The sequence below is a fragment of the Crocodylus porosus genome, unplaced genomic scaffold, assembly GCF_001723895.1.
Source record: "Crocodylus porosus isolate Cpor-Errol unplaced genomic scaffold, CroPor_comp1, whole genome shotgun sequence".
NCBI classification, from domain to species: Eukaryota; Metazoa; Chordata; order Crocodylia; family Crocodylidae; genus Crocodylus; species Crocodylus porosus.
Genome location: NW_017728886.1, coordinates 80,690,698 through 80,714,076, shown reverse-complemented (window position 1 = coordinate 80,714,076; position 23,379 = coordinate 80,690,698). Strand labels below are relative to the sequence as shown.

General features: G+C 42.4%; 1 protein-coding gene across 1 annotated transcript in view; it reads left to right on the top strand.

Annotated features, from left to right (window-relative positions):
• The window catches only part of LOC109311735 (transmembrane channel-like protein 2), a 59,281-nt gene that overhangs the window by 32,707 nt on the left and 3,195 nt on the right, over positions 1 to 23,379 (top strand). Inside the window, exons 11-17 of the mRNA XM_019537541.1 lie at positions 1,725 to 1,904; positions 3,375 to 3,527; positions 4,366 to 4,494; positions 8,486 to 8,553; positions 10,029 to 10,268; positions 13,592 to 13,717; positions 22,235 to 22,313. Coding sequence (XP_019393086.1) covers positions 1,725 to 1,904; positions 3,375 to 3,527; positions 4,366 to 4,494; positions 8,486 to 8,553; positions 10,029 to 10,268; positions 13,592 to 13,717; positions 22,235 to 22,313 — 975 coding nt within the window. The remainder of the gene's footprint in view (positions 1 to 1,724; positions 1,905 to 3,374; positions 3,528 to 4,365; positions 4,495 to 8,485; positions 8,554 to 10,028; positions 10,269 to 13,591; positions 13,718 to 22,234; positions 22,314 to 23,379) is intronic.

Below are 23,379 nucleotides of genomic sequence, written 5' to 3'. Positions count from 1 at the left end.
TGTAACAACACAAACAACCAGGCTTATCCCAGGGTATTAAGTTCTTCAAAGATTTCATGAAGGAAGAGTCCTCTGGCCTCATTCCTCTAATGTAATAACACAAACAACCAGGCTCATCCCAGGGTATTCAGCCTTTTGGACTGTAGGAGGTACAGTAGCCAAATAAGATTAATCAGAAAATGAACTTCTGATAACTCAAACATGTTCAGAAAGCTGTCGGACCCCAACCACTTGCTGTTCATTGTCATTTGCTTGAAACTGTTTTTCTCATAGTTGGAAAGAATAGAGATGAGTTTGGCCATATACAATCACAGGATCGGTGTCGTCCTGGCAAGATGTGGGCAGCGGCGTACCCCAGGGGTCAGTACTTGGCTCAGTGCTGTTCAATATCTTCATCAACAATCTGGATGAGGGGGTGAAAAGCTCATTGGCCAAGTTTGCATACGATACCAAGATAATGGGGTTGCATGGACACACCTGCAGATAGGCTGCAGATACAAGCAGACCTGGACAGGCTGGCATGTTGGGCAGAATGGAACCAGATGAGGTTCAACATACAGAAATGCAAAAAGTGCTGTATCTGGGAAGGAAGAACCCCCAGCACACCTACAGGCTGGGCATTGCTAACCTGATCAGTACCACAAACAAAAGGGAAATGGGGGTAACAATAGACCCCAGCATGAATATGAGCCAGCAATGCAACGCAGTAGCCATTAGGGCCAACAATATCTTGGCATGCATCAATTGGTGCATCTCCAGTAAAACCAAGGAAGTGATTCTCCCGCTTTACTCAACATTTGTGCAGCCGCCGCTGGAGTATTGCATCCAGTTCTGGGCGCCACATTTCAACAAGGATGTGCTAAAGCTTGAGACAGTCCAGAGAAGGGCCACATGGATGATCAGGGACTTGCATGGCAAGCCATACCAGGAAAGGCTGAGGGATCTTGCACTCTTCAGCCTAAAGAAAAGAAGGCTGAGAGGGGACTTGATTGCGGTTTACCGCTATATCAGAGGCGTACATTAGGGGCTCGGTGAACAACTGTTCACCAGGGTGCTCTGGGGGAAAACTAGAAACAACGGCCACAAACTCCTGGAAGATAGTTTCAGGCTGAACATTAGGAAAATCTTCTTCACAACTAGGGTGTCCAGACTATGGAACAAGCTCCCCCCAGAGGTGGTGCAATCATCTCCCCTAGAGATGCACTGCGCCACTGAAAAGCTGAGCCAAGTCACCCGGAGCTGTGCTGTGGCTGCCAGCCAGACTCTGTCAGCAGGATCACCACTGTTGCAGCCCCAGGAGGCCACCAGGACCTCAGGTAAGGCTTCAGGGGCCAGCACAGTGCTGGGCCCAGCCTCCCCTACCACCCCTGGGGTAATTTGCTGTGTGCCAAAGCACGCGTTGCATGGGTGTTCCCTGGGGACAAGAAGCATCAGTGCAAGGGCAAACTGCTGCTGCTTGTCCCTGGGGCACCAAACATCCACATTCATCTGCACATGGCTATATGGTCCAACTGCATCAGCACAAACTGCTGTTACTGAATTTCCTAAGATACAGTGATGGAGAATTGTTTGCAGATGCTGAAAAGTGTTGCTGTTTTGTTCTTCATTAGAAATAGATCTTACTGCCTTAATTTGTGAAATGCTGTCATGCCTAAATGCTGATAAGAACTCCAAATAGCAACATCACTGTTCTTTCTACTAACCACTATAACTTCATTTGACAGGTTGAAATTGTGATGTCTTTGCTAGGAATGTTTTGTCCTCCACTGTTTGAAACCATTGCTGCCCTGGAGAATTACCATCCTCGCATTGGACTGAAATGGCAGCTGGGACGGATCTTTGCTCTGTTTCTGGGGAACCTCTATACCTTTTTACTGGCATTAATGGATGATGTCAATGAAAAGGTAAGATAAAACAGAAAAACTGGATTCCTAATAGATTTTAGAATACAACATGCATAAGATCATAATTCTTATAACTACCATGATCCAAAGGTTCACTTGTGATGTTATATGAATGAAATGTTTATATTTAAATGTATATAAAACTACTTAGCAGTCACTTATTTACAACAAATGGTTGTATTGGTGCCACACATTTATAATGCAGCCCTTCATTATTAAAAACAAGAGTTTTTAAAGCATGTTTTGCAACTTGAGAAATGACTAACCTGAGCAACCCTGCTGAGTCTATGTAGGCTACCAGCCTGAAAAAAAAACAACAACACCTTTTTGTCCTCTGTCATTACTGAATATTAGAACAATTTGAATATTATTTTTTATTTGATAGTTGCTATTAATGCATTCCCTTCTATTTAGTTTATACACCTCTGTTCGAGCTTTGCTGGAAGGTTAAATGCATATAAAGAACAGGTGTTTTATGGATACACTGAAATGCACTTGATTATAAAATGAAGAGTAAGAGATAATCAAAATAGCTTGTTCTACCCTGAAAAACAATACGCAAAGTGAATAAAGGTTCTTACAAGATAAATCAGTGAAGACTTCCTCTGAACACTTGTAAAAAACACACACAACTATTCAGTTTTATCTGTTCACGAGAGGCCAGATTCTCATGTCTTCAGAAAGGTGAATACAAATGTTGATCCACTTGTAATCCCTTTCACATCCATAAGAAAATCTGTGGATTACACTGGTATTGAGTATCAGTAGGGGAAATGAATTAGGCTTAATATGAGCACTACAATAGTAGGTATTGAAAAGGCAAACTGTTATTAATTCCAACATGATTTCTAGATTCTTCAGGTTATCTGTAATCTGTTGAAAAGGATTTTCATCAAGTGCAAACTCCCTCCCTTTCCTGCAATACAGGAATGATTGATGGGTTATTACCTAAGCCCTATGAAAGATACCCAGCTCTTTTAATCAGGCAGTTTATATTATCTCCATTTTACAGATTGTGAAATTAAGGCATAGAAAGAAATTATTTATCTGAGGTGATACAACAGGCTAGTGGTAGAGCTGGGACCCAAGTCCGAGTCCAGAGCTTTCAATGGAGGAATTGCTGCATCTCTTCCCAGTTGAACCTCTGAGTTGCTGTGTTGAGCAAAGTTAATGGCTTCCTGAGATGTTACGATCCATTAGGTCAGAGGAGACTGTTCCACCTCCTGATTTAAGAAGTAGAATGAAATTGTGAATCCATAGGCTTCATCTCTGATAGCAGTCAAGTTAGGAATGGCACCTTCATGCCATGCCGGTAGCCACATTAGAGAGAAAATGAAATGCCTGTAGCTTGGACCTGTTTGAATTCAGGCTGGAGAGTGCATTTGGCCACCATGGAAGTGTTTTCTGAGCTTCTGGGTTAATTTGGACCCATTGGGATGTTTTCAACCGGATATATTTCTTCTGTTTTAGCTAACTGAAGAAGATGTAATAAAGAACATAACACATTGGACCCTGCTTAATTACTATAACTCATCTGCAGTCAAAAATAGTACATTTAGTCCACCTCCTATTGACCCAGCAGATGTGCCAAGAGGACCTTGTTGGGAAACAACTGTTGGCATTGTAAGCAATCTGAGTATCTTGGATAAGAAATTTTTTTAAAGTTTCTGGTGTGATTATTTTTTTATGTATGCTGGTAGAAGCACTGCCATGCAGCACACAGTCATGATTCTGAATCCCTCCCAAGAGCTCAATAATTTCAGTTGCCACTGTCATTAAAAGGAGATACAGGCATTCATCATTGCACAGAATGAAACTCTTGGAAAGGAGGCTGGTCCTATTGAAAGAGTATGGCATGTCAGGAGACTTGATCCATATTCTTCTCTCTCTTACCAACTCAATGTTTTGTTGAAACTATTTAACGTGAAATTTTCAGAAATGGCAATCACTTGAATGTTGACTTTGTGTGTGTTCCAAATTGTTTGGTTTTCATAAACACTAGCCACCTAGTTAAAGCTCTTTCTGGTTACTTCAGTCTGTTACATAAACCTTATTACCAGATTGTACATTACTATATTAAAGAGCTATTTTAAATAACATTGTTCACAATGTGTCACCTTTTACCCAGTAGGTAATAAAAAAAGTAGATATAGTGCTATGTGGGAGGCTCTGAATCAATCGACAAATTGAAAAGAAGTATTAGGAAAACTTGTTCAAGAAACTGGAATTCATATAATGACAATTCATATGGATGAGCTACATGGGCAAAATGCATTATCATGCAGAGAATTCTGTGAACAAGTTTGCTATACTGTAATCTTAGATTATCACCGGGTCATATCCTGCTCCAATAACCTTAAATTACAACACATATTCACAACAGATCAATGGAGAATATCCCCTTTATATGTGCCACTTAAAATATAGTAGCTAATTGTTCTTTCTTTGTGTTCAACTACAGGAGTTTGTGAGGCTCACTGTGTCTGACATTCTGGTGACTTACGTAACCATCCTTGTGGGAGATTTCCTCCGTGCTTGTTTTGTTAGATTTATGAACTACTGTTGGTGCTGGGATCTGGAGGCAGGATTTGTAAGTCAATGTCTTATATAGACTAGAAAATAAGTATTTTCTACTTTCTACTTTATCTGAAGTTTGGGGTGCTTTCAGCATGGCATTTAGGACAAGGTTGAGTCAGGACTTCAAAGCACACCACAACAAACCTACCACACTTTTACCTTAGGTCTATTTTTCTTGTTTGTTGCCCATCCATTCCCTTTCCTCTGTTATTGCACCTTTAAGGGGGAGAGAAGGGCAAGGAGGGAGTGAGGGGGTGGGATTTTGCCTGAGCCTGAGCTATAGTGCTTTATCCTTGCTTTGAACTTTTATCCTGTGATAGAATTTGGAGATCTACACAACCTGAAGAAACCAGACTATGCATTAGGGGTGTGCGAAGCAGGCCCTATTTGATTTGGATTTGGCCTGAATCAGGAACAGTGATTCGGTTCATCGATTCAGATCGCTGTCCCTGATTCGATTCGGCCAGATCTGAATATGAAGATTCAATGCTGATTCAGAGAATCGGTGATTTGGACATAGACACAGCTTTAAAAGTTTTCTCTACATACCTTCAAGTCGCAGGCACGGCTCGTGATTGCTGCGATGCTGGGGCACATGGAGTGTAGGGGGGCCGGTGGCGAAACTGGAAGTGCTGGGGAGTGAGCTGGGGGGGCCCCCTGTGCATCCCCGGCTGGGTGATTGGCCTCAGGGAGACCCCGGGTGCCCCCTGGGCCCAGGAGGCACCAGTCACCGAGCTGGGAGGGCGTGGAGGCCCCCCCTGCATGCTCCCTAGAGGACCCAGAAGTGGACCACAAGTGCTTCTGGTCCGCTTCAGGGTCTGCTGCTGAGCACACTGGGGACCCCCCCGTGCTTCTATGGGACACTCCACATGCCCCAGCATTGCAGCACTCACAAGCCCCTGCTACCTAGAGGTATGTAGAAAAACATTTAAAGCTGTCTCTACGTCCAAATCTCCAAATCTTTCCCAATCACTACAAATCGATGCAGAGAGTTTAAAGGGTTCTCTGATTCAATTCGGGTTTAGAGATTCAGCTACTGAATCAGGCCAAATCTCCACCCAATCAAATTGGGAACCAAAGCTTTGCACAGCCCTACTATTCATGGCTCCTCCTCCAGTTGCTAGTGCTTATGAAATTTCCTTTTCTGAGAATCATTTTTCTCCCAGGCCACAACCCTGTTCCTGATTTTCTCTCTCTTTGTTAGATGCACTTGACTTTCCTGGATGCTTTCGTCAAACAGCCTCTGAGAATGCTATTTTGGCATTTCTTTTATGCTTTGTGGCTGCTTCACGAGACGCCTTTAACAAAGTAATGCAGATGCCTGTAGGTCTTTTTTGTCCCCAAGGCCTGTTTTGCTAAATAAAACCCACTCCTTTTACATCCGTTGTCTGTTTCAGTGATATTTAACAAGTGCTGCTTGTAGGGCTTATTTTATGCCTTCTCCTTTTCTCCCTGGCCCTGATAGTCACAGTCAGGTTGCAAGGTCATTTTTCAACCATAAATCACATTCCAAATTTAATCACAAGCTTAACAGGTGAAACTGGCTAAGGCCTTGGGGCCTAATCCAGTTCTGTGGAAATTCTGTTGGAGTGGAATGAAGCCCCTGATTATCAAGGACTAAGTTGTGGCTTCAGGCAGCAGTCTCCATTAGGGGAAGACACTGCTTTCTCCTCATGGCCCTGAACCGTGCACACTGTGCTGTATAGAAGCTTGATACTGGAACAATATGTTTCTCTCAGCTAAAAAGCAGAACCTATAGTTTTTATAACTCCAAAATGGTACAAAATCCAAAGCAAGTCCTTTTGAAAGTCTGCATGTCTACTTAGTTAAATCTCCCCTCTTCCTTCTTTTCACACCTCCCTGAACATCCTACTTTCATTTGGTTCCTACCATACTAGTCCTCATAGGACAGGCAACCCTCACGGTTTCTGACCTAGCTAAGTAACATCGGGAAAAAAAAATCTTGCAAAAAGCCTTGTTCTTAAAATACAGCCTCCCCAGTTTCTATTAAAAAGCTACAGGAACTGCTGGTAATCATCCATACAAATCCAGTATTTGGGTCGATACCATTAATGTTCATATTTTTCTGTCACAGATTGTGAACATGCCCTTGATGCAACCTTGCCTACTAATTTGAAAGTGCCCAAAGCTAAAATTGACCACAAGACAGCAGCCTAGGAAGGTTGCAGCTATTTCACTGAAACAAAAAGCCACCTGGGTGAACGGCAATATATTAGAGATGGACCAGAACCACAAGTGTATGCTGTGCCCATTTTGTCCAAAGCTGTGTGCATTTGGCTAAACAAAACACCAGTCTAAGCCAATCCTGGTACTCCAAAAATACTTTCTCTCATACATACATTATATGAGAGAAATATATGTGAAATATTTTTGAAGATATGAGAGAATGTGTGTGTTTGTGCGCGCACACACACACACACACACGTATATACACATGCGTGTGTGTGTATGTATGTATATGTATATATGTGTGTGTGTGTGTGTATATACACACGTACATACATTTTCCAAATTTTATATATTCCCCAAAAATATTTTATAAAACCAGCTTCAGTTTTGCCATCTGTTTTAAATCTTGACTTAACAAAATACTGTTGCTGTGAAATGAATGGAAATCAAAAGCATTTAAAGTTGTCCTCCCTTATGTCTGAGACCAAGCCTTCTGAATCAATGCCTGTTGTAGGACTGCTGTTCCTCCGGTTCCTGCATAGAAAAAATATGTGGGAATGTCATCTGTACATAAACAAAACAATATTGCTCACCCTACTTGGGCTGCATGTAGCATTTTGCCGGATAGATTTCTCTTGCCCACCTTCCCCTCTTCTCCTGCCTCAACCCACTTACATTACAGCAGAAAACAGTGCTTCACAGTAGGTTTTTCTAAAAAGAATCGTACACACACTGAGAAAAGACTAATTAGTTCATCTGTTTCATTTTACACTACAACCCCTTTGTTAGTCAAGATGAGGGTTATTCCTGTGCATATTCTTCAGTTGCTTATCCTTTCCTTTTTTTAAAATGTCCCAAGAACAGAGGCTTTTGCCACGGCCCTTTAAAGATCAATGCTATATTCCAGTAAGATTTTAAAATATTTGCCCATTGTAAACTTCAGCACTCTTGACTTGCATAATATAGCAGTAAAGTCATTTGACCTTTAGGTTTTTGCATAATTCAGAACAAAACAGCATCACACAAGTCATGCCACAATCTCCTTCAGAAACATATCTTTCTCTCCACTTTTACCCAATCCATATCTGTAAACTAAGTGGGAATGGATGTAGCTGGGAAATCTTCACATTCAAACTTGTCAGAAATGTAAACAAGAAATGCTTCGCCAGGATGAAACCAAGCCAGTGGCTAGATACCCCATCCAGGGCGCATCTACACATCACCCTATGGCAATGTTGTTACTGTGCTGTGCTTTAGTACTTTCTTTTGGAAGTACTAAAGCATGGTGCATTAACCACCCGTACTGCACCGTACACACAGCGCACAGTTATTTTTAGTTGCTACTTTGCTGTAGTGGCGTGCTAAAACAGGGGAGCACACTGATACAGCAAAGTAGCTGCTGGTGATGTGTAGCTGCATGTAATTGCTATGTCACTATAGTACATTGCTATGGTGACGTAGCGCATCACCGCGGCGATATAGCATGAGGTGTAAACGTGCCCCCAGAGACGAAAAAAAAATCAGTCCCGCAGATACAGGCTCGTTCATCGTAGCTGGTTTTATTAACACAGAAGATTTGAAAACCAAACACTTGAGAAGCACCCCCAGCAAATCAGAAGAGGAAATAGCCAACAGTGCATTAGTTTCCCCCTTTGTTTTCCTAGCTCCATATCAAATCATTTGGGCAATAGATGTAGAACATGAGAGCACCTTGAAATATCTTATCCACTCTGACTAGGCAGGCCCTTTTACACCTTGCCACAACAAGCATCAGAATATTTATTGCAAAATTATTTTCACCTCTTTTTGTATAGCCCTCTTATGCTGAATTTGATATCAGTGGCAATGTGTTGGGCTTGATCTTCAATCAAGGAATGATCTGGTAAGATACCTTTTTCCATGTATAGCCTTTGAGCAGAAGGTCTTTAATGGTATTATGTAACCATAAGATTAGCAATGCGGCTAGAATTTGAAAACTAGAAGTATCGATTTTTGTATTTTGTTAAAAAGTACTATTCCTTGTTATGAAACAGGTAAATACGATTACAACCCAGTCCTCAGATACAAAGTAAAAAATATTTGGCACACTTTAGATTAAAAGAACAAGAGGCACAACTCAGTGGATGTTTGTTGCCCATCTGAAGGACGCACAAGTGACAATAACATCTCTTGTCTTAGCTGCATTGGAAGCAATGACAGGGTCACCCCTCAAGTGAGCAGAGGGGTCTAATCTGCTCTAGTGTGAAGTGGCTTCCATTTTGTTCATGCAAACAGATGTTTCTGCATTTCTTATACTCCATTTGTACTCAGTGGCCATATCTACATGAGCAACGAGCTGTGAAGTTGTTACTGCATAGTCATTTAGTACTTGCACAAGTACTAAATGACTGCATAGTACCTGGCATTACTGCACAGTACCATTGCCACATGGTTTTTTTTCAGATGCTACTCAGTAGCAAGTCTGCTGTGCAGTAGCTCATTGTTACTGCTCAGTAACATCTCATGTAGATGCACCCAGTTTGTATATTCAAGCTTTTTTTCTCAGCTGTAAGGGCTAGATTGTTTTTTAACAATTAAAAATCTCAAACTACTCAGAAATATTCTCACAAAACAAAAGGTTGTTAGGAAATGTCCATCCCCTGTGAGCCAGAACCACATCTTCTTCTACAGAATCCAAGGCAGGGACCCTGGACTGGCCCAGACCTTAGTGTCTGGGGCTTCCAGGGTTTCCCAGCTCTGGGACATACTCGTTAAGTGAACTGGCGTAAGGTCAGGGATACCAAAATTATAAGGCTCATGAGTCAGGGGCACTAACCATGGCAGTGTTTCCTAGTTCCTGACTCCAAACACAGTCACTTACTAATATCCTAGACAGCTTTTCTGGTAAACTGTTATTAGCAGAGGTGTCACCTTTGTAGCCTGAAGAACATATTTTAGTTTGAAAACACTGTGTAGTCAGGTTTTCAAAAGCCTGTTTTCTTAAAACTTCTGGCTCATGGGTAAACCACTTTTAATATATATGAACTGGACTGAAAGCAATTACAAAAAAGGTCATTGGATTTAGAAGTAATATCCTGCTTTTCAGACAGGTGCAATTTTGATGTACTTGCATATCTACACTGGGCTTTAGCCCAGCTATAGGTGGATGGATATTCATCCAGGATTTGAAATTTCTCCTCTGAGTGAGTGAGGGGATAAGAGTAACACTGGCTGACACCATTTCTAGGATGTGGTTTGGTTAGATTCCATTTGCAAACATACTCTATAACTATGCTAACATATGGCTTGCAGCTCTTAAAGCAAATGACCCTTCTGATTTTAATAAACAGCAATTTCTCTTCCTCCTTTTCTTTCTAGGATGGGATCCTTTTATGCACCAGGGCTTGTTGGTATAAATGTGCTGCGTTTATTAACCTCCATGTATTTTCAATGCTGGGCTGTTATGAGTAGCAATGTTCCTCATGAGCGTGTTTTTAAAGCATCCAAATCCAACAATTTTTATATGGGACTCTTACTACTCATCCTGTTCCTAAGCCTACTCCCTGTGGCCTACACCATAATGTCCCTCCCTCCTTCCTTTGACTGTGGACCATTCAGGTATGACCAAAACCCACAAAAAAAGATTTATTTAAAACAAAACAAAACTTTGTTGCTGACCGTTAAGAAGTTATTATTCAGTGGTGACTGGACAACACTTTCAGTTTTAGTCATATTATAATCTTCTTTAGAGTATAAAGAAAAGCTACAAGCTGTGATTTGGAACCAATAGTGAATGGGGTGGGGCAGGGCAGGTTACTTACTCCTAGGAGGAACTTACTCCTAGTTTTTGTCTGCTGTCTTCCAGTGATATTATCTTTCAGTGAATTCACTTTATTCAAGCACTAGCTGCCTTCAATAGCAAAACATTACCGGGGAAACAGGGGAATTTAGGTTGGGAATTAGGCGGGTGGTCAAGCATTGAAACAGGCTACCAAGAAAAATTGTGGAATCTCCATCCCCAGACAATTTCAAGAGGAGGTTGGACAGACATTTGGCTGGGATGGTTTAGTCAGATATGATCCTGCTTTAAGCAGGGGACTGGATTAAATGACCTTATGTGGTCCCTACCAGCCCTACTTTCCTATGATCTCATGAAACTCCTACACCTGGATTAACAGAGCAATCCACTCTCATTGGATTGTGTAACACTTACCTAGTGTACACTTTTGTCTGACTCAGTGAGTGCATCTACACTAGATGCTAACTGTACAGTAGTCTAATAACACTGCAGTAGTGCTGGTGCACGGGTTTTTACAGACACTAACTGTGCAGTAGCCTAATACTACTGCACAGTTAGCATCTGTAAAGACCTGTGTGTCAGCACTACTGTATAGTAGCACCAGTTATTGCACATTGTTTTAGTACTTGGTTATGCAAGTACTAAATTTAATGCGCAGTAACTATGGTGCATTAATGAATGTGTAGACACACCCAGTGAGCAATCAAATTGGGACAGATTGTTTGTTTAGTTGCACCGCCTTGGGCTTTATTTGATAATTAAAATTAGTGGTAAAAATGTGTGAAGAGTTTAGAGACAAGAGGAATACCAAGATGTGCTTAACTGTATGGACCGCACTTGCAGGATTTAGAGCTCTTATTCTTTGAACGTATTCCCCAGTACCCATCTCCATAGGCTCAGCCTTGTCCCCATATCCACAAGTACCCATTATTAAGTAACTACAATAAGACTGGATGCCTGAGGGGACCTGGAGAGGTGTTGCAGAACCTTTCATCTTGTCAGGTCAGTCTAGCACAGGGAGCCACAAATTGTGAATTAACATTGGAACGTTAAGGAGAATTAACAAAAGGCCCCTGGTAGATAGCACACTGTAGTCTGTTAATTGCATCTCAAACAGTAACCCACCCACATGTTCAGACACTTAATTGTGCCACAAAAATGGAAAACAGCCACAAAAATATCACACAAAAAGCATGTAATATTTTGTAGTTGGTCTTCATTGCACCTTAAATTGAAGGTGTGGCAGCGTTAGAATTGCATCAGGTTTCCAATCAGGCCTGTTGTGGTCCCCACCAGCCAGCGATCGGCTGATCATTGGCTGGATCAGGACCACACTGGGGCTTGAATGTGCCCTAGTGCAGTCCCCAGAGCTGGAGGACAGTCAGTTGGTCATCAGCTAGATCAGGGACTGCACTAGAACTGGGTCTGGTCCCAGCCAGAGGAGGATCTGCCGATCATTGGCTGGACTTGGAACTGCACAAGAACTCCAACCCACCCCAATGAGGGGACCTTAGCAGGGTGGGTTTGAGCTCCCATATCAACTCAATCTATGTGAACATCAGCTGACCATTGGCAGGCTCCAGAGCCTGGGTTCTGTTTCAGCTCCGTTGCCATCCCAGAGGCAGCCAGCTTTCAGCCAAGCATTAGGCTCCTGGCTTTCAGTTTAGTGGTGCAAGGGGAGTCCAGGATTATGATTCCAGACTCCTCCTTTACTGGCAAGTAGGATGTGATTGGGATCTGATCCCCAAGCCCCAGATTAGCATCCTCCCATACCTGTGTAGTCAGTGGTCTTACTCTCCTTCCCACCACAGAGGGTCCATTCTTAAAAGCTAACTGGTAACTCTTTGTAAGTCACAGGAGACATGTCTGTTTACTCTCCATCATCAGAGATGAACCCTCTCCTTTGAAGCCATGCAAGGAACTTTTTGTTCTTCATACTGCACTTGTTTTAAACAGACAGGCTTCAGTCCCAGAGCTGTCAAACCAGCACCTTTCAGAGACATTGTAGTTTCAGGTAATAAAAACTTGCAAGCTAATAATATTAAATTGTTGAGCTCCAACCTTCCACTTAATGTAAGCATATGTGCCTGGTGTAGCTGAGTGATAAGAGACTTTCAATGCCATAAATAAACTTCTAACATTTCACAGATCTAAGTTTTGCTTAAAGCACTAAAGAACAGATATTTTAATTTTGCAGTCTCTCAAAGTCATTCATATCTGCTTCTTTTACATGCTCCCCCTTTCCTCCCAAGCAAATCCTTCCTTTGACAATATTGAAGGATCTTGATAGAAACTTAATGCTACTTGATTAAGGAAAGCTGGCAAACTGGCAGTACTGTCTAGTCGAGTCAGTCCCTATTGGAAATAGAATCTGACTTTCCAAATCAGAATTCAAAAGTGTTTTCTATTTAATAAAAATTATTAAGCATTCAGCAATTCTGTAGATGAGAAGTGAAGGTGAGGAGAGACATGTCCATTGTACTGATATAGTACTCATAGAGCATCCAACTCAAGTCTAGGTCTGTGGAGGTTTATTCCATTTGGTTACAACTAAATTTAATTTTAAAATGTATTTAAAAATGACTCCTTCAGTAGCCTTACTATTATGTTAAAATGATTCTTTCAATTTTTACTGTTTCTCAGCTGTTGTTGACACTGGTTCATATTTTTGAAAATAACTGATTTGTGTAGGAAAAAGCATGTCCACAAGGAAAAGGCCAATATGATATTAGAATAAGAAGTTTATGGGTTGAAATAAGTTATCCAAGTAACGGAAATAATATTTTGCTCATTAAAGAGAAGTAAATCTTGAGAGCTTATTTAGTAGCTTCAGAAGAGAACACACATAGACCTACAGATCTTTGAAGCTGGTTAGTTTTTGTAGCTGTCATTCACATAATCAAGATTCCTCGAATTCAATGAAAACTGGATATAAGATATTTGTAAATGAAATCACTTAAAAACATTTTAATGTCAAAATTTTTAACAGGAATCATCATGTTGGCAAACAATAAAGAGAGATTCTTGATCATTCTTAAAAAAAAAACAAAAAACCCTAATGAGTTCAAGTTGTTAAAGAAGGCATAACTGCTGCCTTTCAGGAGCCATAAACAGTATTTAATTGATGGTTTTATCTTTCCAGTGGAAAGAAAAGAATGTCTGATGTAATTCAAGAGACCATTGAGCTTGATTTCCCAGCTTTTGTAGCCAAGATCTTCAGTTACGTTGCTAATCCAGGACTGATTATACCTGCAATTCTGCTTATGGTGTAAGTATTTGCAGTAATACGTATACAGGGGACAAAAGGAAGACTTGAAGAATAATAACATTTTAATTAGATATAGAAATACCAGCTACTTCCTTTTGCTGCAGATGTGCCATAAACGAAGTCATTGGTTTATGTATGTTTCATATGCTACTATGAATTACTCTTGTTATTTCACCCTCACTATCTGGGACATTCAGTAGATTTTACAATTGAAATCAGATAGAGTTGGCTGCATCTTGGAACTTACAAATCAGAGTTATAAGCAAGGACTCCTCTTGCTGCATTATTTTTATTATTTTTATTTATCGTTACTTTATTCTCTTTATGGTTTTCTGATTCAATTAAAGCCGCAGCTAAACAGAATAGTACAACTGGCTTGTAGTATTTTCAGAGCCTATCACTGAAATTTTCTAACTAGTCAAAATGAAATCAGTTGCCTGAAGACTAAGCAAGCAATTATTGACACACAAGGTTTATGATTACAGAATTGCCAAGATGTCAAAAATCTTGACACACATTTCAAAAATTGCTCCAATTTTAAAAAATAGCATACCTGTGTATGTGTGTATGCTTGTGGTTTTTCCTTCTGATCCTTTAAGCTTCCTTTTAAGTTTGCAAGCTTATCTGCACAACCATGTTGACTAGTTAGTTTCTGCACAAGAATTTGAACTGATGCGATTCCCATTTCACTCTTTCTAAATACATTTATGAATTGTATAACACGCTGCTATTCTAATTTTCAAAGCCATGAAAGCCCATTGGAATGAGTGGGTGTTCTGTAGCTAAATTTCATAGTGAGCTTTGAAAAATCCTTCAATCTGAAAAAATTAGTGGAGATAAATTTAGGCCCAACCATTACATTTTAGTTGTATATTTGTTGTGGGGGCGAGTTGTTTTGAAGGGAGAAGGAGGGTGAACAGCAGAGATGACCCGAACACAGTGCGGGGCCCAGGGCAAATCAGCTTGTGTAGCACCGCACCCCTGGATGTGAGGAAGCCGGCGGCGGAGTGGGGGTGCCAAGCGACCAGATGTGAAGCCAGTGGCCTTGCCAAAGTTGCCACAGCTGCTCCACCCAGCTCTGCAGGCTCCCAAAGCACGGGGCTTGGGGCAGTCGCTGCGATTTGCGCATCACTAGGGACAGCTCTGGCAAACAGCTAAAGAAAATCCCAAATATTTATTCAGTTTCAATGAAGAATAAATCACCTTCCTGCTACCCTGTGCCCTCTGATCTGAAACAAATAAAAATGATCATCGGGGTCCTGGTTTTCTGTCTTTAAAAATCCCAAATCCTCTGATTAAAACACCCCAAATCCATATTTTTCCACAATTAAAATGAAATGCCACTCTATGCATAGGTATCAGTTGAACGCACAGCTTTATTGATAGATTTACAATTTTAAAGTAATTTTAAAGCAATTTGGAAGCCTAACAGGACCTCAGTCATTATAATAAAATTAATAGCTATATATTTTGGCATTTTATTTTTTTTATTTTTTTATTTTTTTATCACAGAAAATCCACCTGCACCTTTTGCTTATCAGGATGCAGGCCCAGCTGCAGCTGTCCCCCCTGCTGCTTTGTGGCACTGAACAGCCTTGGTATGCCAGTGCTGTGCCCCTGCCCATACCTGTGCCCCTCACTCCCTACCCACAGTCTTTCCCCTGTGTGCTGTCAGTGCCCCTCACTCTCAACCCACAGTCCTCTACCCTCCCCCTAGCCCTGTTGGTGCCCCTCACTCCTGACCCACTGCTCTCCACCCCCAGACTCCAGTGTGTGGGGCATAGGGTGTTGTGTAGATGTGGCAGGGCACTGTTTGTGCCTGCCACTTTAAGGCCCTGGAGCTGGCATCCTCCAGGTGTCTAATGAGGGCAGCCATTTTAGGTCTAGGGCTGCCCATATAAACAAGGCAGTTTGGCTACTGGAGATCAGGCAACAACACTGCCTGGCCAGAGGGCTGCTGTAGGTAAGGGAGGAGCTGTAGGGGATGGTCAGGAGGCTTGTGATCCTGGGTATGACCTAAAACTGCACCCTGCCGGGAGTGGGTGGCCTGGTGGGGCTCCCAGTGGTGTGGGAGCTCCCAGGAAATACCAGGCCAGTTACCACCCTGGTGAAAGTCGGGTCAGGGTGCCTTAACCCCCACGAGAAGGGCCACTCGTATGGTTAAGGGCCTGCAGGCCAAGCCCTACGAGGAGAGATTAGAGAAACTGGACCTTTTCAGCCTCCGCAAGAGAAGGTTGAGAGGCGACCTGGTGGCTGCCTATAAGTTCATCGGGGGGCACAGAAGGGAATTGGTGAGTATTTATTCACCAAGGCGCCCCCGGGGCTTACAAGAAATAATGGCCACAAGCTAGAAGAGAGCAGATTTAGATTGGATATTAGGAGGAACTTCTTCACAGTTCGAGTGGCCAAGGTCTGGAACGGGCTCCCAAGGGAGGTGGTGCTCTCCCCTACCCTGGGGGTATTCAAGAGAAGGTTGGATGTGTATCTAGCTGGGGTAATGTAGGCCCAGCACTCTTTCCTGCTTATGCAGGGGGTCGGACTCGATGATCTATTGAGGTCCCTTCCGACCCTAGCACCTAGCATCTATGAACCAGGTGGGTTACACCTTTGTAGGTTCTGGAGGGTGGACCCCCAGAGAAAGAGAGTGAGGCTATAGACTCAGGCCTGTCTGGACTTCCCCTGACTGGTCAGTGCTGGGGCCAGGACCGGAAGGGTCGAAGGGCCAGGGGCCCACTGTGAGGAACACCCAAGAGCTGAGGGCCTGGGATTCTGACTAGCCTGGAGGTGGGCCAGGGCTAGTGAGCCAAAGACCCCAGGAGGACCACACCTGGAAGGGGAAGCAGTTCAGGGAGCTATGCTGCCCAGGATGAAGGCAGATTTGGCTGCTGGAATGGAGGGATCATAGAGAGGTTCAACACTAGGATTATGGGGCCCAGCGCGGGGCTGGTGATTGTGAGAACATCTGGATGCCTTCTGTGAGGCTTGGGCTGTGGTGTAGGGGAGGATCAGACCCGCAGATAGCGCCCCGTGGCATCAGGGCAGGAAACGGGCAGCCTCCTGCTTTATTAAGATCAATTAAATAATTACCAACAAGCCGTGGTGGGTGAGAAGGTGGGTGGTTAGCCCAGAAACAGGTGGGCAGGCCACTGGGAAGGCTGCTCTGGGAAGACCCCCTGTTACAGTAGGGCAAGAGGGTGTGTGGGCATAGACAATGCCATAGGCAACACATTGTGGGGGTACGAGGCAACATGCCCCACCAGGTTTCTGTATCCACAGCAGAGATCAAAGCTGCAACCACAGAGGTGGCTTCTGCCTGGTGTCAGTCCAGCCAGAAGGTGGCTCCACAGGCTGTGCTCTGACCACCACTGTGGGCATAGAAATCTGGGGAGCATGTGCCCCTCCACGCCTTCCCATGCATCACCTTTGCGTCCCCACCTCTCCCACACATCATCTACACCTGCTCTCCATGTGTTTCCTATGCTCCCCCCATAGACTTACCTGAAGGGAGCAGCAGGAGCTGCTCTCCTGGTTGCAGTGCTGGCCACGTGCATGTCCACATGCACATGGTCCCCTGCTTCTAATCACCCTCCTGCCACTCACCCTAGCCCCAAACAGCCCCTTGCTGGCTGGAACCTATGGTTTTCCAGGTTTTTCTTCTTTAAAGAGGAAAATCCATGATTTTCTGGAGAAAAATCTGTATTTTTCTGTGTTTTCCATGGGAAACAGAAAACCTGGATCCCTGGTAATCATGCACTTCAGTCAGAACTGAGACACCATTTGTACCCCCAGGAGTGCCAAATACATGAAAAGGAAAAAGGTTTCATGTTGAAGTTGGGCCACAGTTGTGCATTCTTCTCTTGTACTTCTGCACAGATAATTCACACTGAACATTCAGAGTGCTCAGTGATCCCACACAAGCACAGCCTGGACCACAAGGTTCTGCTCTACAGATGTCAAATCCAGCAGTGAGGTGGTGAAGCTGCCCAGGGGATTCCCCACTGCCACTCTCAAGCATATTGGAAACCAAGCATCCCTACAGCTACTTCATCATCTTATTTCTACATCTGCTGTGTGTGGAGCAGAAGCATGAGTGAAACTGTGCTTCTCAATGGCGTGATCAGGAGTCCCAAAAGAAGCAATCTAGATGGGCAGACATGTGCTTTGTGTCTTTCATGTGAGACAAAAAAGAAAGAAAAAATCCCCACCAAAACAAAACTCTCACAGTAAGAAAGAGGTTCTTGCCACCAAACCTGTAGTGGGGATGCAGGAACTCTGTGTGCTGCAGAAATTACCATAATTCTATGATTAAATAAGGTATTTCCTATCTACCCAACCCGCTTTGGTTTTCCTCCTCTATGTAGCCATATGCTGTCTCCATTTCTGCTTTTCCCATGAGCCACCAGAGTGCCTTTTCTACAACTCTTATGCAAACTTTCCACATAGTTTTGGCTCTCTCTCTTGCCTTTCTCAAGACCTTCTGTGCAGATGTTCATCTTATGTTTAATACCATACTTTTTGCCTTCCAAGAATCTACAAGAGCTTTTTCCGTCTTAAATGACTGATGCAAAATACACATAAAAAATGCAACCACATTTAGTGTAGGGCATGCTCACTACTGAATGCTACAGAGCAACCATGCACAACTGGACAGGCAGAGGAAATTCTAAGTCTCTCTGAAAGTGCAGAGAGTCTGAATCGATTACCTGAAGCAAAAACTTGCAAGGACACCAAGGTTAATATTATAGTTCTTACTAAGCATGCTATAATTATTGGCTGCAAGTAATAGGACCTTGGTGTTACATCTCACCTACCTCTTTCTCTGGGAGTAAGTAAGATTTAATGTTTTACAAATTTTGATTTTCCCCTCCTTAGGCCGAAAGCAGAATAAAGTAGCACTCGATAGACTAACACTATAAAGTTGCCACCCTGTCCCATCTTCTGCATGGAACTTCAAACTAACATAGCTAACTACATCTCTGTCTCCTCTCTTCGCAATTATTTAGCTTCTGCCCCTACCCATCACTTTATTTTCACAGGCAATGAATTTAAACTGGAGCTAGCCCCTGAGGTTGATCTCTTTCTAAACTACAATAACATTAAAATGAAAGAAAAAGTAGCTGCCAGAATCTCATTTAGTTCCAAAAGATAGTGTTTTTCCTCATAAATGAAACAGATAACACAACCTGCAATGCAGCCCGAATAAAAAAAATAACCTCCCCAGGCTGTAGCTGCTGGATCATAAATTTACACTAAGTTGGCTTCAATGGCCACCAGATACTCATAAAATGTGTTTTCTCTTTCTAAGAGCTGAATTAAGTCATCCTCACCACCACTATAATGCCCTCTCATTTTTCAGAACAATTTGAATGCTGTCTTCAACTGCATTTACATTCTTTACTTCATCTGCCAGAAAATACAAAGTGGGCACATCTACACATGCCCCTGATTGCACAGTTGTTACTTCTTAGTCATTTAGTACTTGTTTTAGCAAGTACTATATGACTGCACAGTAATTGCCATTACTGCGCAGTCCTGGTGGTACATAGGTCATTTCCAAGAACTGTGCAGTAGCAACTAACTACTGTGCAGTAGTGCACTACTGCTGCACAGTTTGTGCTGCATCACAGTTTGTGCCTGCCAGCACTATATCGCTGTAGCAATGAGCTAGGTTGCTGTAGCTTGTCACTATGGTGTCTTGTTTTGAATAGACACTGTTGCTAAGGAAGAAGATACCATAAACCTGAAAAAGAAATGGGAATCTGGAAAAAACAAATGAAACCCCCCCCCCCCCAAACTGATTTACTCAAGTAGTAATTCAAAAATCTTAAGAATAAGGCAGAGATAAAGTAGTCCCAAAAGGGTCTGAAGAAGCAAATTAATTAATCTGTTACAAAGCATGCCTCCTTTATATGGACTTAAGTATAGTAAGGTCAAAACTTAATGAGCAGAGGCCTTGAAGCCATTCTTCTTTTTCTTTCTTTTTTTTTTTTTTGTGGTTACATTAAAGAAAAGGGTGAAAGGAAAGATTTTGTTGCCCCAGATTTTTCATCTGGGTAGCCTAGCATCAGCAGCTTATCAAAAATGTAAATTGATGTTTGCCTTAGTGGCATTACAAGGGTCTCTACAAGCTTAGTATGTTCTTTCCAGATAGATGCTTTCTATGTGTTGTTCCTTTAAAACAGTGATTGGCAGTCTTTTAGCTATAAGGCAGACCTCCATAATTTTCTGAATTTGGCAGCACCTTGGTTGAGAGTCAGTGTCATATCATACTTCCTCGCCTTATCTCAGTAGTTCTCAATCAGGTAGAGCCAGATTGAAAAGCAGCTGCAGGAGCAGCAAATGCTCCTGCCACAGCTGCTTCCCAATCAGGCTCTGAGCAACATGCACAGGGAAGTTCCACCTGGTAGTGGCAGCAGTGCCTTAGCCATGGCACTCCTTAAAGGATCTCACAGCATTTTGGGGTACTACAGCACTTCAGTAAAGAAACATTGCCTTCAAGGAAGTAAAAAAAAAAAAAAACAACAAAAAACACCTCCAAAAACTTAGATGCTCCCTCTTTTTTAAATCTACTCTGCAAACAAAAAAACAAACACTCCTTGCAGCCTCGCTTAGCCAGGAAGCCATGACTACACAGTCAAACTATAGACTGTCAGAAAGCTTTGTACACATCCAAAATACATATTCATATTGGGGAGGGGGATAAAAATCAACAATGGTGAGCCAAATGGATCTTTCAGGAATGGCTTAGAGTCACTGAACAGATGATATTTGTATTTTAAAAAGAATAAAATTATTCTACAAAAGCAGGATGAGACATCTGACAACCAAAATATCAGTGGCTGGCAGCAGTGATGATGAGACAGACTCAGATGCTTCAGCATTTTAAAATATGTGTCTCACTGCAACTGTAAGACTGCCTGCCGGTACATCTCTTCCAATCCCCTTCACCTTTTGTTTCCTTCTCATTTGGCTTTTTTTTTTTTCCTTTTTGGGGGTCAAGCCCAAAGCCATAATTCCGCTCAAACCTGGCTTGTTTGTACCAATTTCCCAATCTCTACCTATTTGCAACAGTTCAGTTCAAAGCTGTGGAGCAAAATAATTCCTAGTCTAAATAGAAAACTTATCTAGTGGTTATAGGACTTGCTTCAATGTGGGAATTGCCTGCACTGTCTCTGAGGGGAGTCTGTTCCAGACATTGGACACTTGGACTGTAAAGAAGTTTTTCCTTATGCCCAGTCTAAATTGGTCTTCCAAAAGTTTCTGGCCATTAGACCTTGTTATCTCTTGGGGAGCTCTGGTTCTCCCAGATCCTGGTGCTCACCCTTTATATACTTATAAGTCCCCCCTGAGTCTTCTCTTCTCCAGGCTGAAGAGTCCCAAGTCACTCAGCCTCTCCTCGTAAGGCTTGCTCTCTTGGCCTTTGATCATATGAGTGGCTCTCCTCTGGACTCTCTCAAGCTTATTCACATCCCTCCTGAAGTGGGGGGCCCAAAACTGGATGCAGTACTCCAGCTGCAGCCTCACTAAGGCCAAGTAAAGTGGGAGGATGACGTCCCTGGTTTTGCTTGAGATGTATCAGTGGATGCATGCCAGAGTTTGGTTTGGTTTGCTGGCCACAGCATCGCACTGGTGGCTTATGTTCATCTTGTGGTCAATCAAAACCCCCCAAGACTATATGATTTGTTTCTTTCTCATTCCAATCTGGCAACCCTCCTCCCTAAAAGGAGTAGTTCTTGGGGCAAGGGAAGGGACTTCCAGTGGCAAAGGTCAAGGGTTAGGGGCAGGACTTCCAGTCCTAAAATGGCAACCAGGGGGCAGGGCACCTGTCAAGAAGTGGGGCTACCCTTGTGGCCATTAACAGCTCACCAAAACTCATTAAGTGGCTCTCCAGCCAAAATAATTGCCCATCCCTGCTCAAGATTTTGGTCACTGCCCTGAAGCACTCAGGAGGGAGTAGGTGAATAAAGCATTGCTTATGAAAATGCTGATCAATACATGTTGTCACCATAGAATAGACATACCCTAGGGACTCAAGGTAAGCAATCTGTGCTCTTGGGTGATCTTGTAGTGTATATGTCAGCTATGAAACTAATCACTGCTTAGAGTAGACCATAGTGAAACCTTTCTTAAAATCAGTGGTATTGCATCACAGATGAACACAGACATTTACATATAGCCTTTGGGCATCTGTTATCTTTTCTATATCCTTTCAAGATCATTTGCCCAGTTGGCCTGCTACTTCTGCTTTGGACCAGTGACCTCCAATACTGAGTTCTTTTCCAACATACTACTTTTTAGTTTCCCAAAATTGGCAAGCAGCGTATCAAATAAAAGAAAACATATTTACTGTTTGGTGTTCAAGCAATTCAGTGCTTTTGAAAGAATTCTCAGTGTTTTCATCTGCAAGTTTACCTGATGGATATGCATACACTAACTGCAGGTGTTATATGCATATCTTCTTTCTGGGATAGGCCTATATTTATCTTGTCATCACAACAATAGTTTTTATTTTTATAGTCTAGCCATCTACTACCTGAATGCAGTGGCTGAAGCATATCAACACGCCAATGCAGAACTGAAGAAGAAAATGCAAATGGTAAGCCTCTGATTTACCCAGCCCAAAGATTTTTGATATTCTGCACACACACATTTTGATATACAAGTTGTTAATCTAATTGCTTTTCCCTTTAAACCACAGAATGGAACTATGATAGGAGTAATGCATTTTCTGTATAGATCATACAGTGTGGAAAATCATCCTTTTTGGTGTTCAGTTACTAAGTGCCACATGGGTAACACTCAATAATAATATTAATAGATATTAAAATGACACTGAAATTTCCCAAGAACAGTACGTCACACCTTAAAACTAAAGTCTGTCTCCAAATATATTCATTACCACTAATGCTGGTACAATGAATACCAAAAGGCAAATGAGATTTCCAGAGATGAACAAGCGCTCCTAAATTAACTTATGTTTTATAACATTATGAAAAGGCCCTGTTAATAACAGGAGGAATACAGTAGTTCAACCATAACAGCATTGCTTACCTATAGTTCCCAAACTACCCGAATGAAAATGTTTAGTATCATTATCTTCACTCATTAGGGAGAGAAGAACCTAGTGGGTCAGAAGGTGCAATACCATTCCAGATGATGGGAACCAGGGGGATTTCTTGGCACTGACAGTCTGAGAATGCACAGAAGGACCTGAGGGAAATGCCTTTCTTCTGAACTGGCTCTGCCATTTACTGAAATAATGCTATGACTTGGAATCCAAGTTTGACAAAGAACATACACTATTAAATGCATGTACCTGCACACCATCTTCAGCCAAAGAAATCTGTAATAAGAAATATAAGGGTGGGTGCAGAAGGACATATCTTTGACAGACTTAAAAGCAATTGTTATAAACTGTCCCTTTTAGTTTTTAGGGCTCTAACTTGCCAGGCCCAACATTTTTTCTGAAATGAAACCCAAAAAAATCCATGGATCAAAGACTGACCAATCAATCTCCAGGGTAGGTGATTGGAATAAGCTTCTTCCAGAAGTGGTGCAATCACCTACCCTGGAAATCTTCAAGAGGAGACTAGACAGTCACCTTGCTGGGGTCATCTGATTTCCAGTTATCTTTCCTACTTGATGCAGGGGGCTGGACCCAA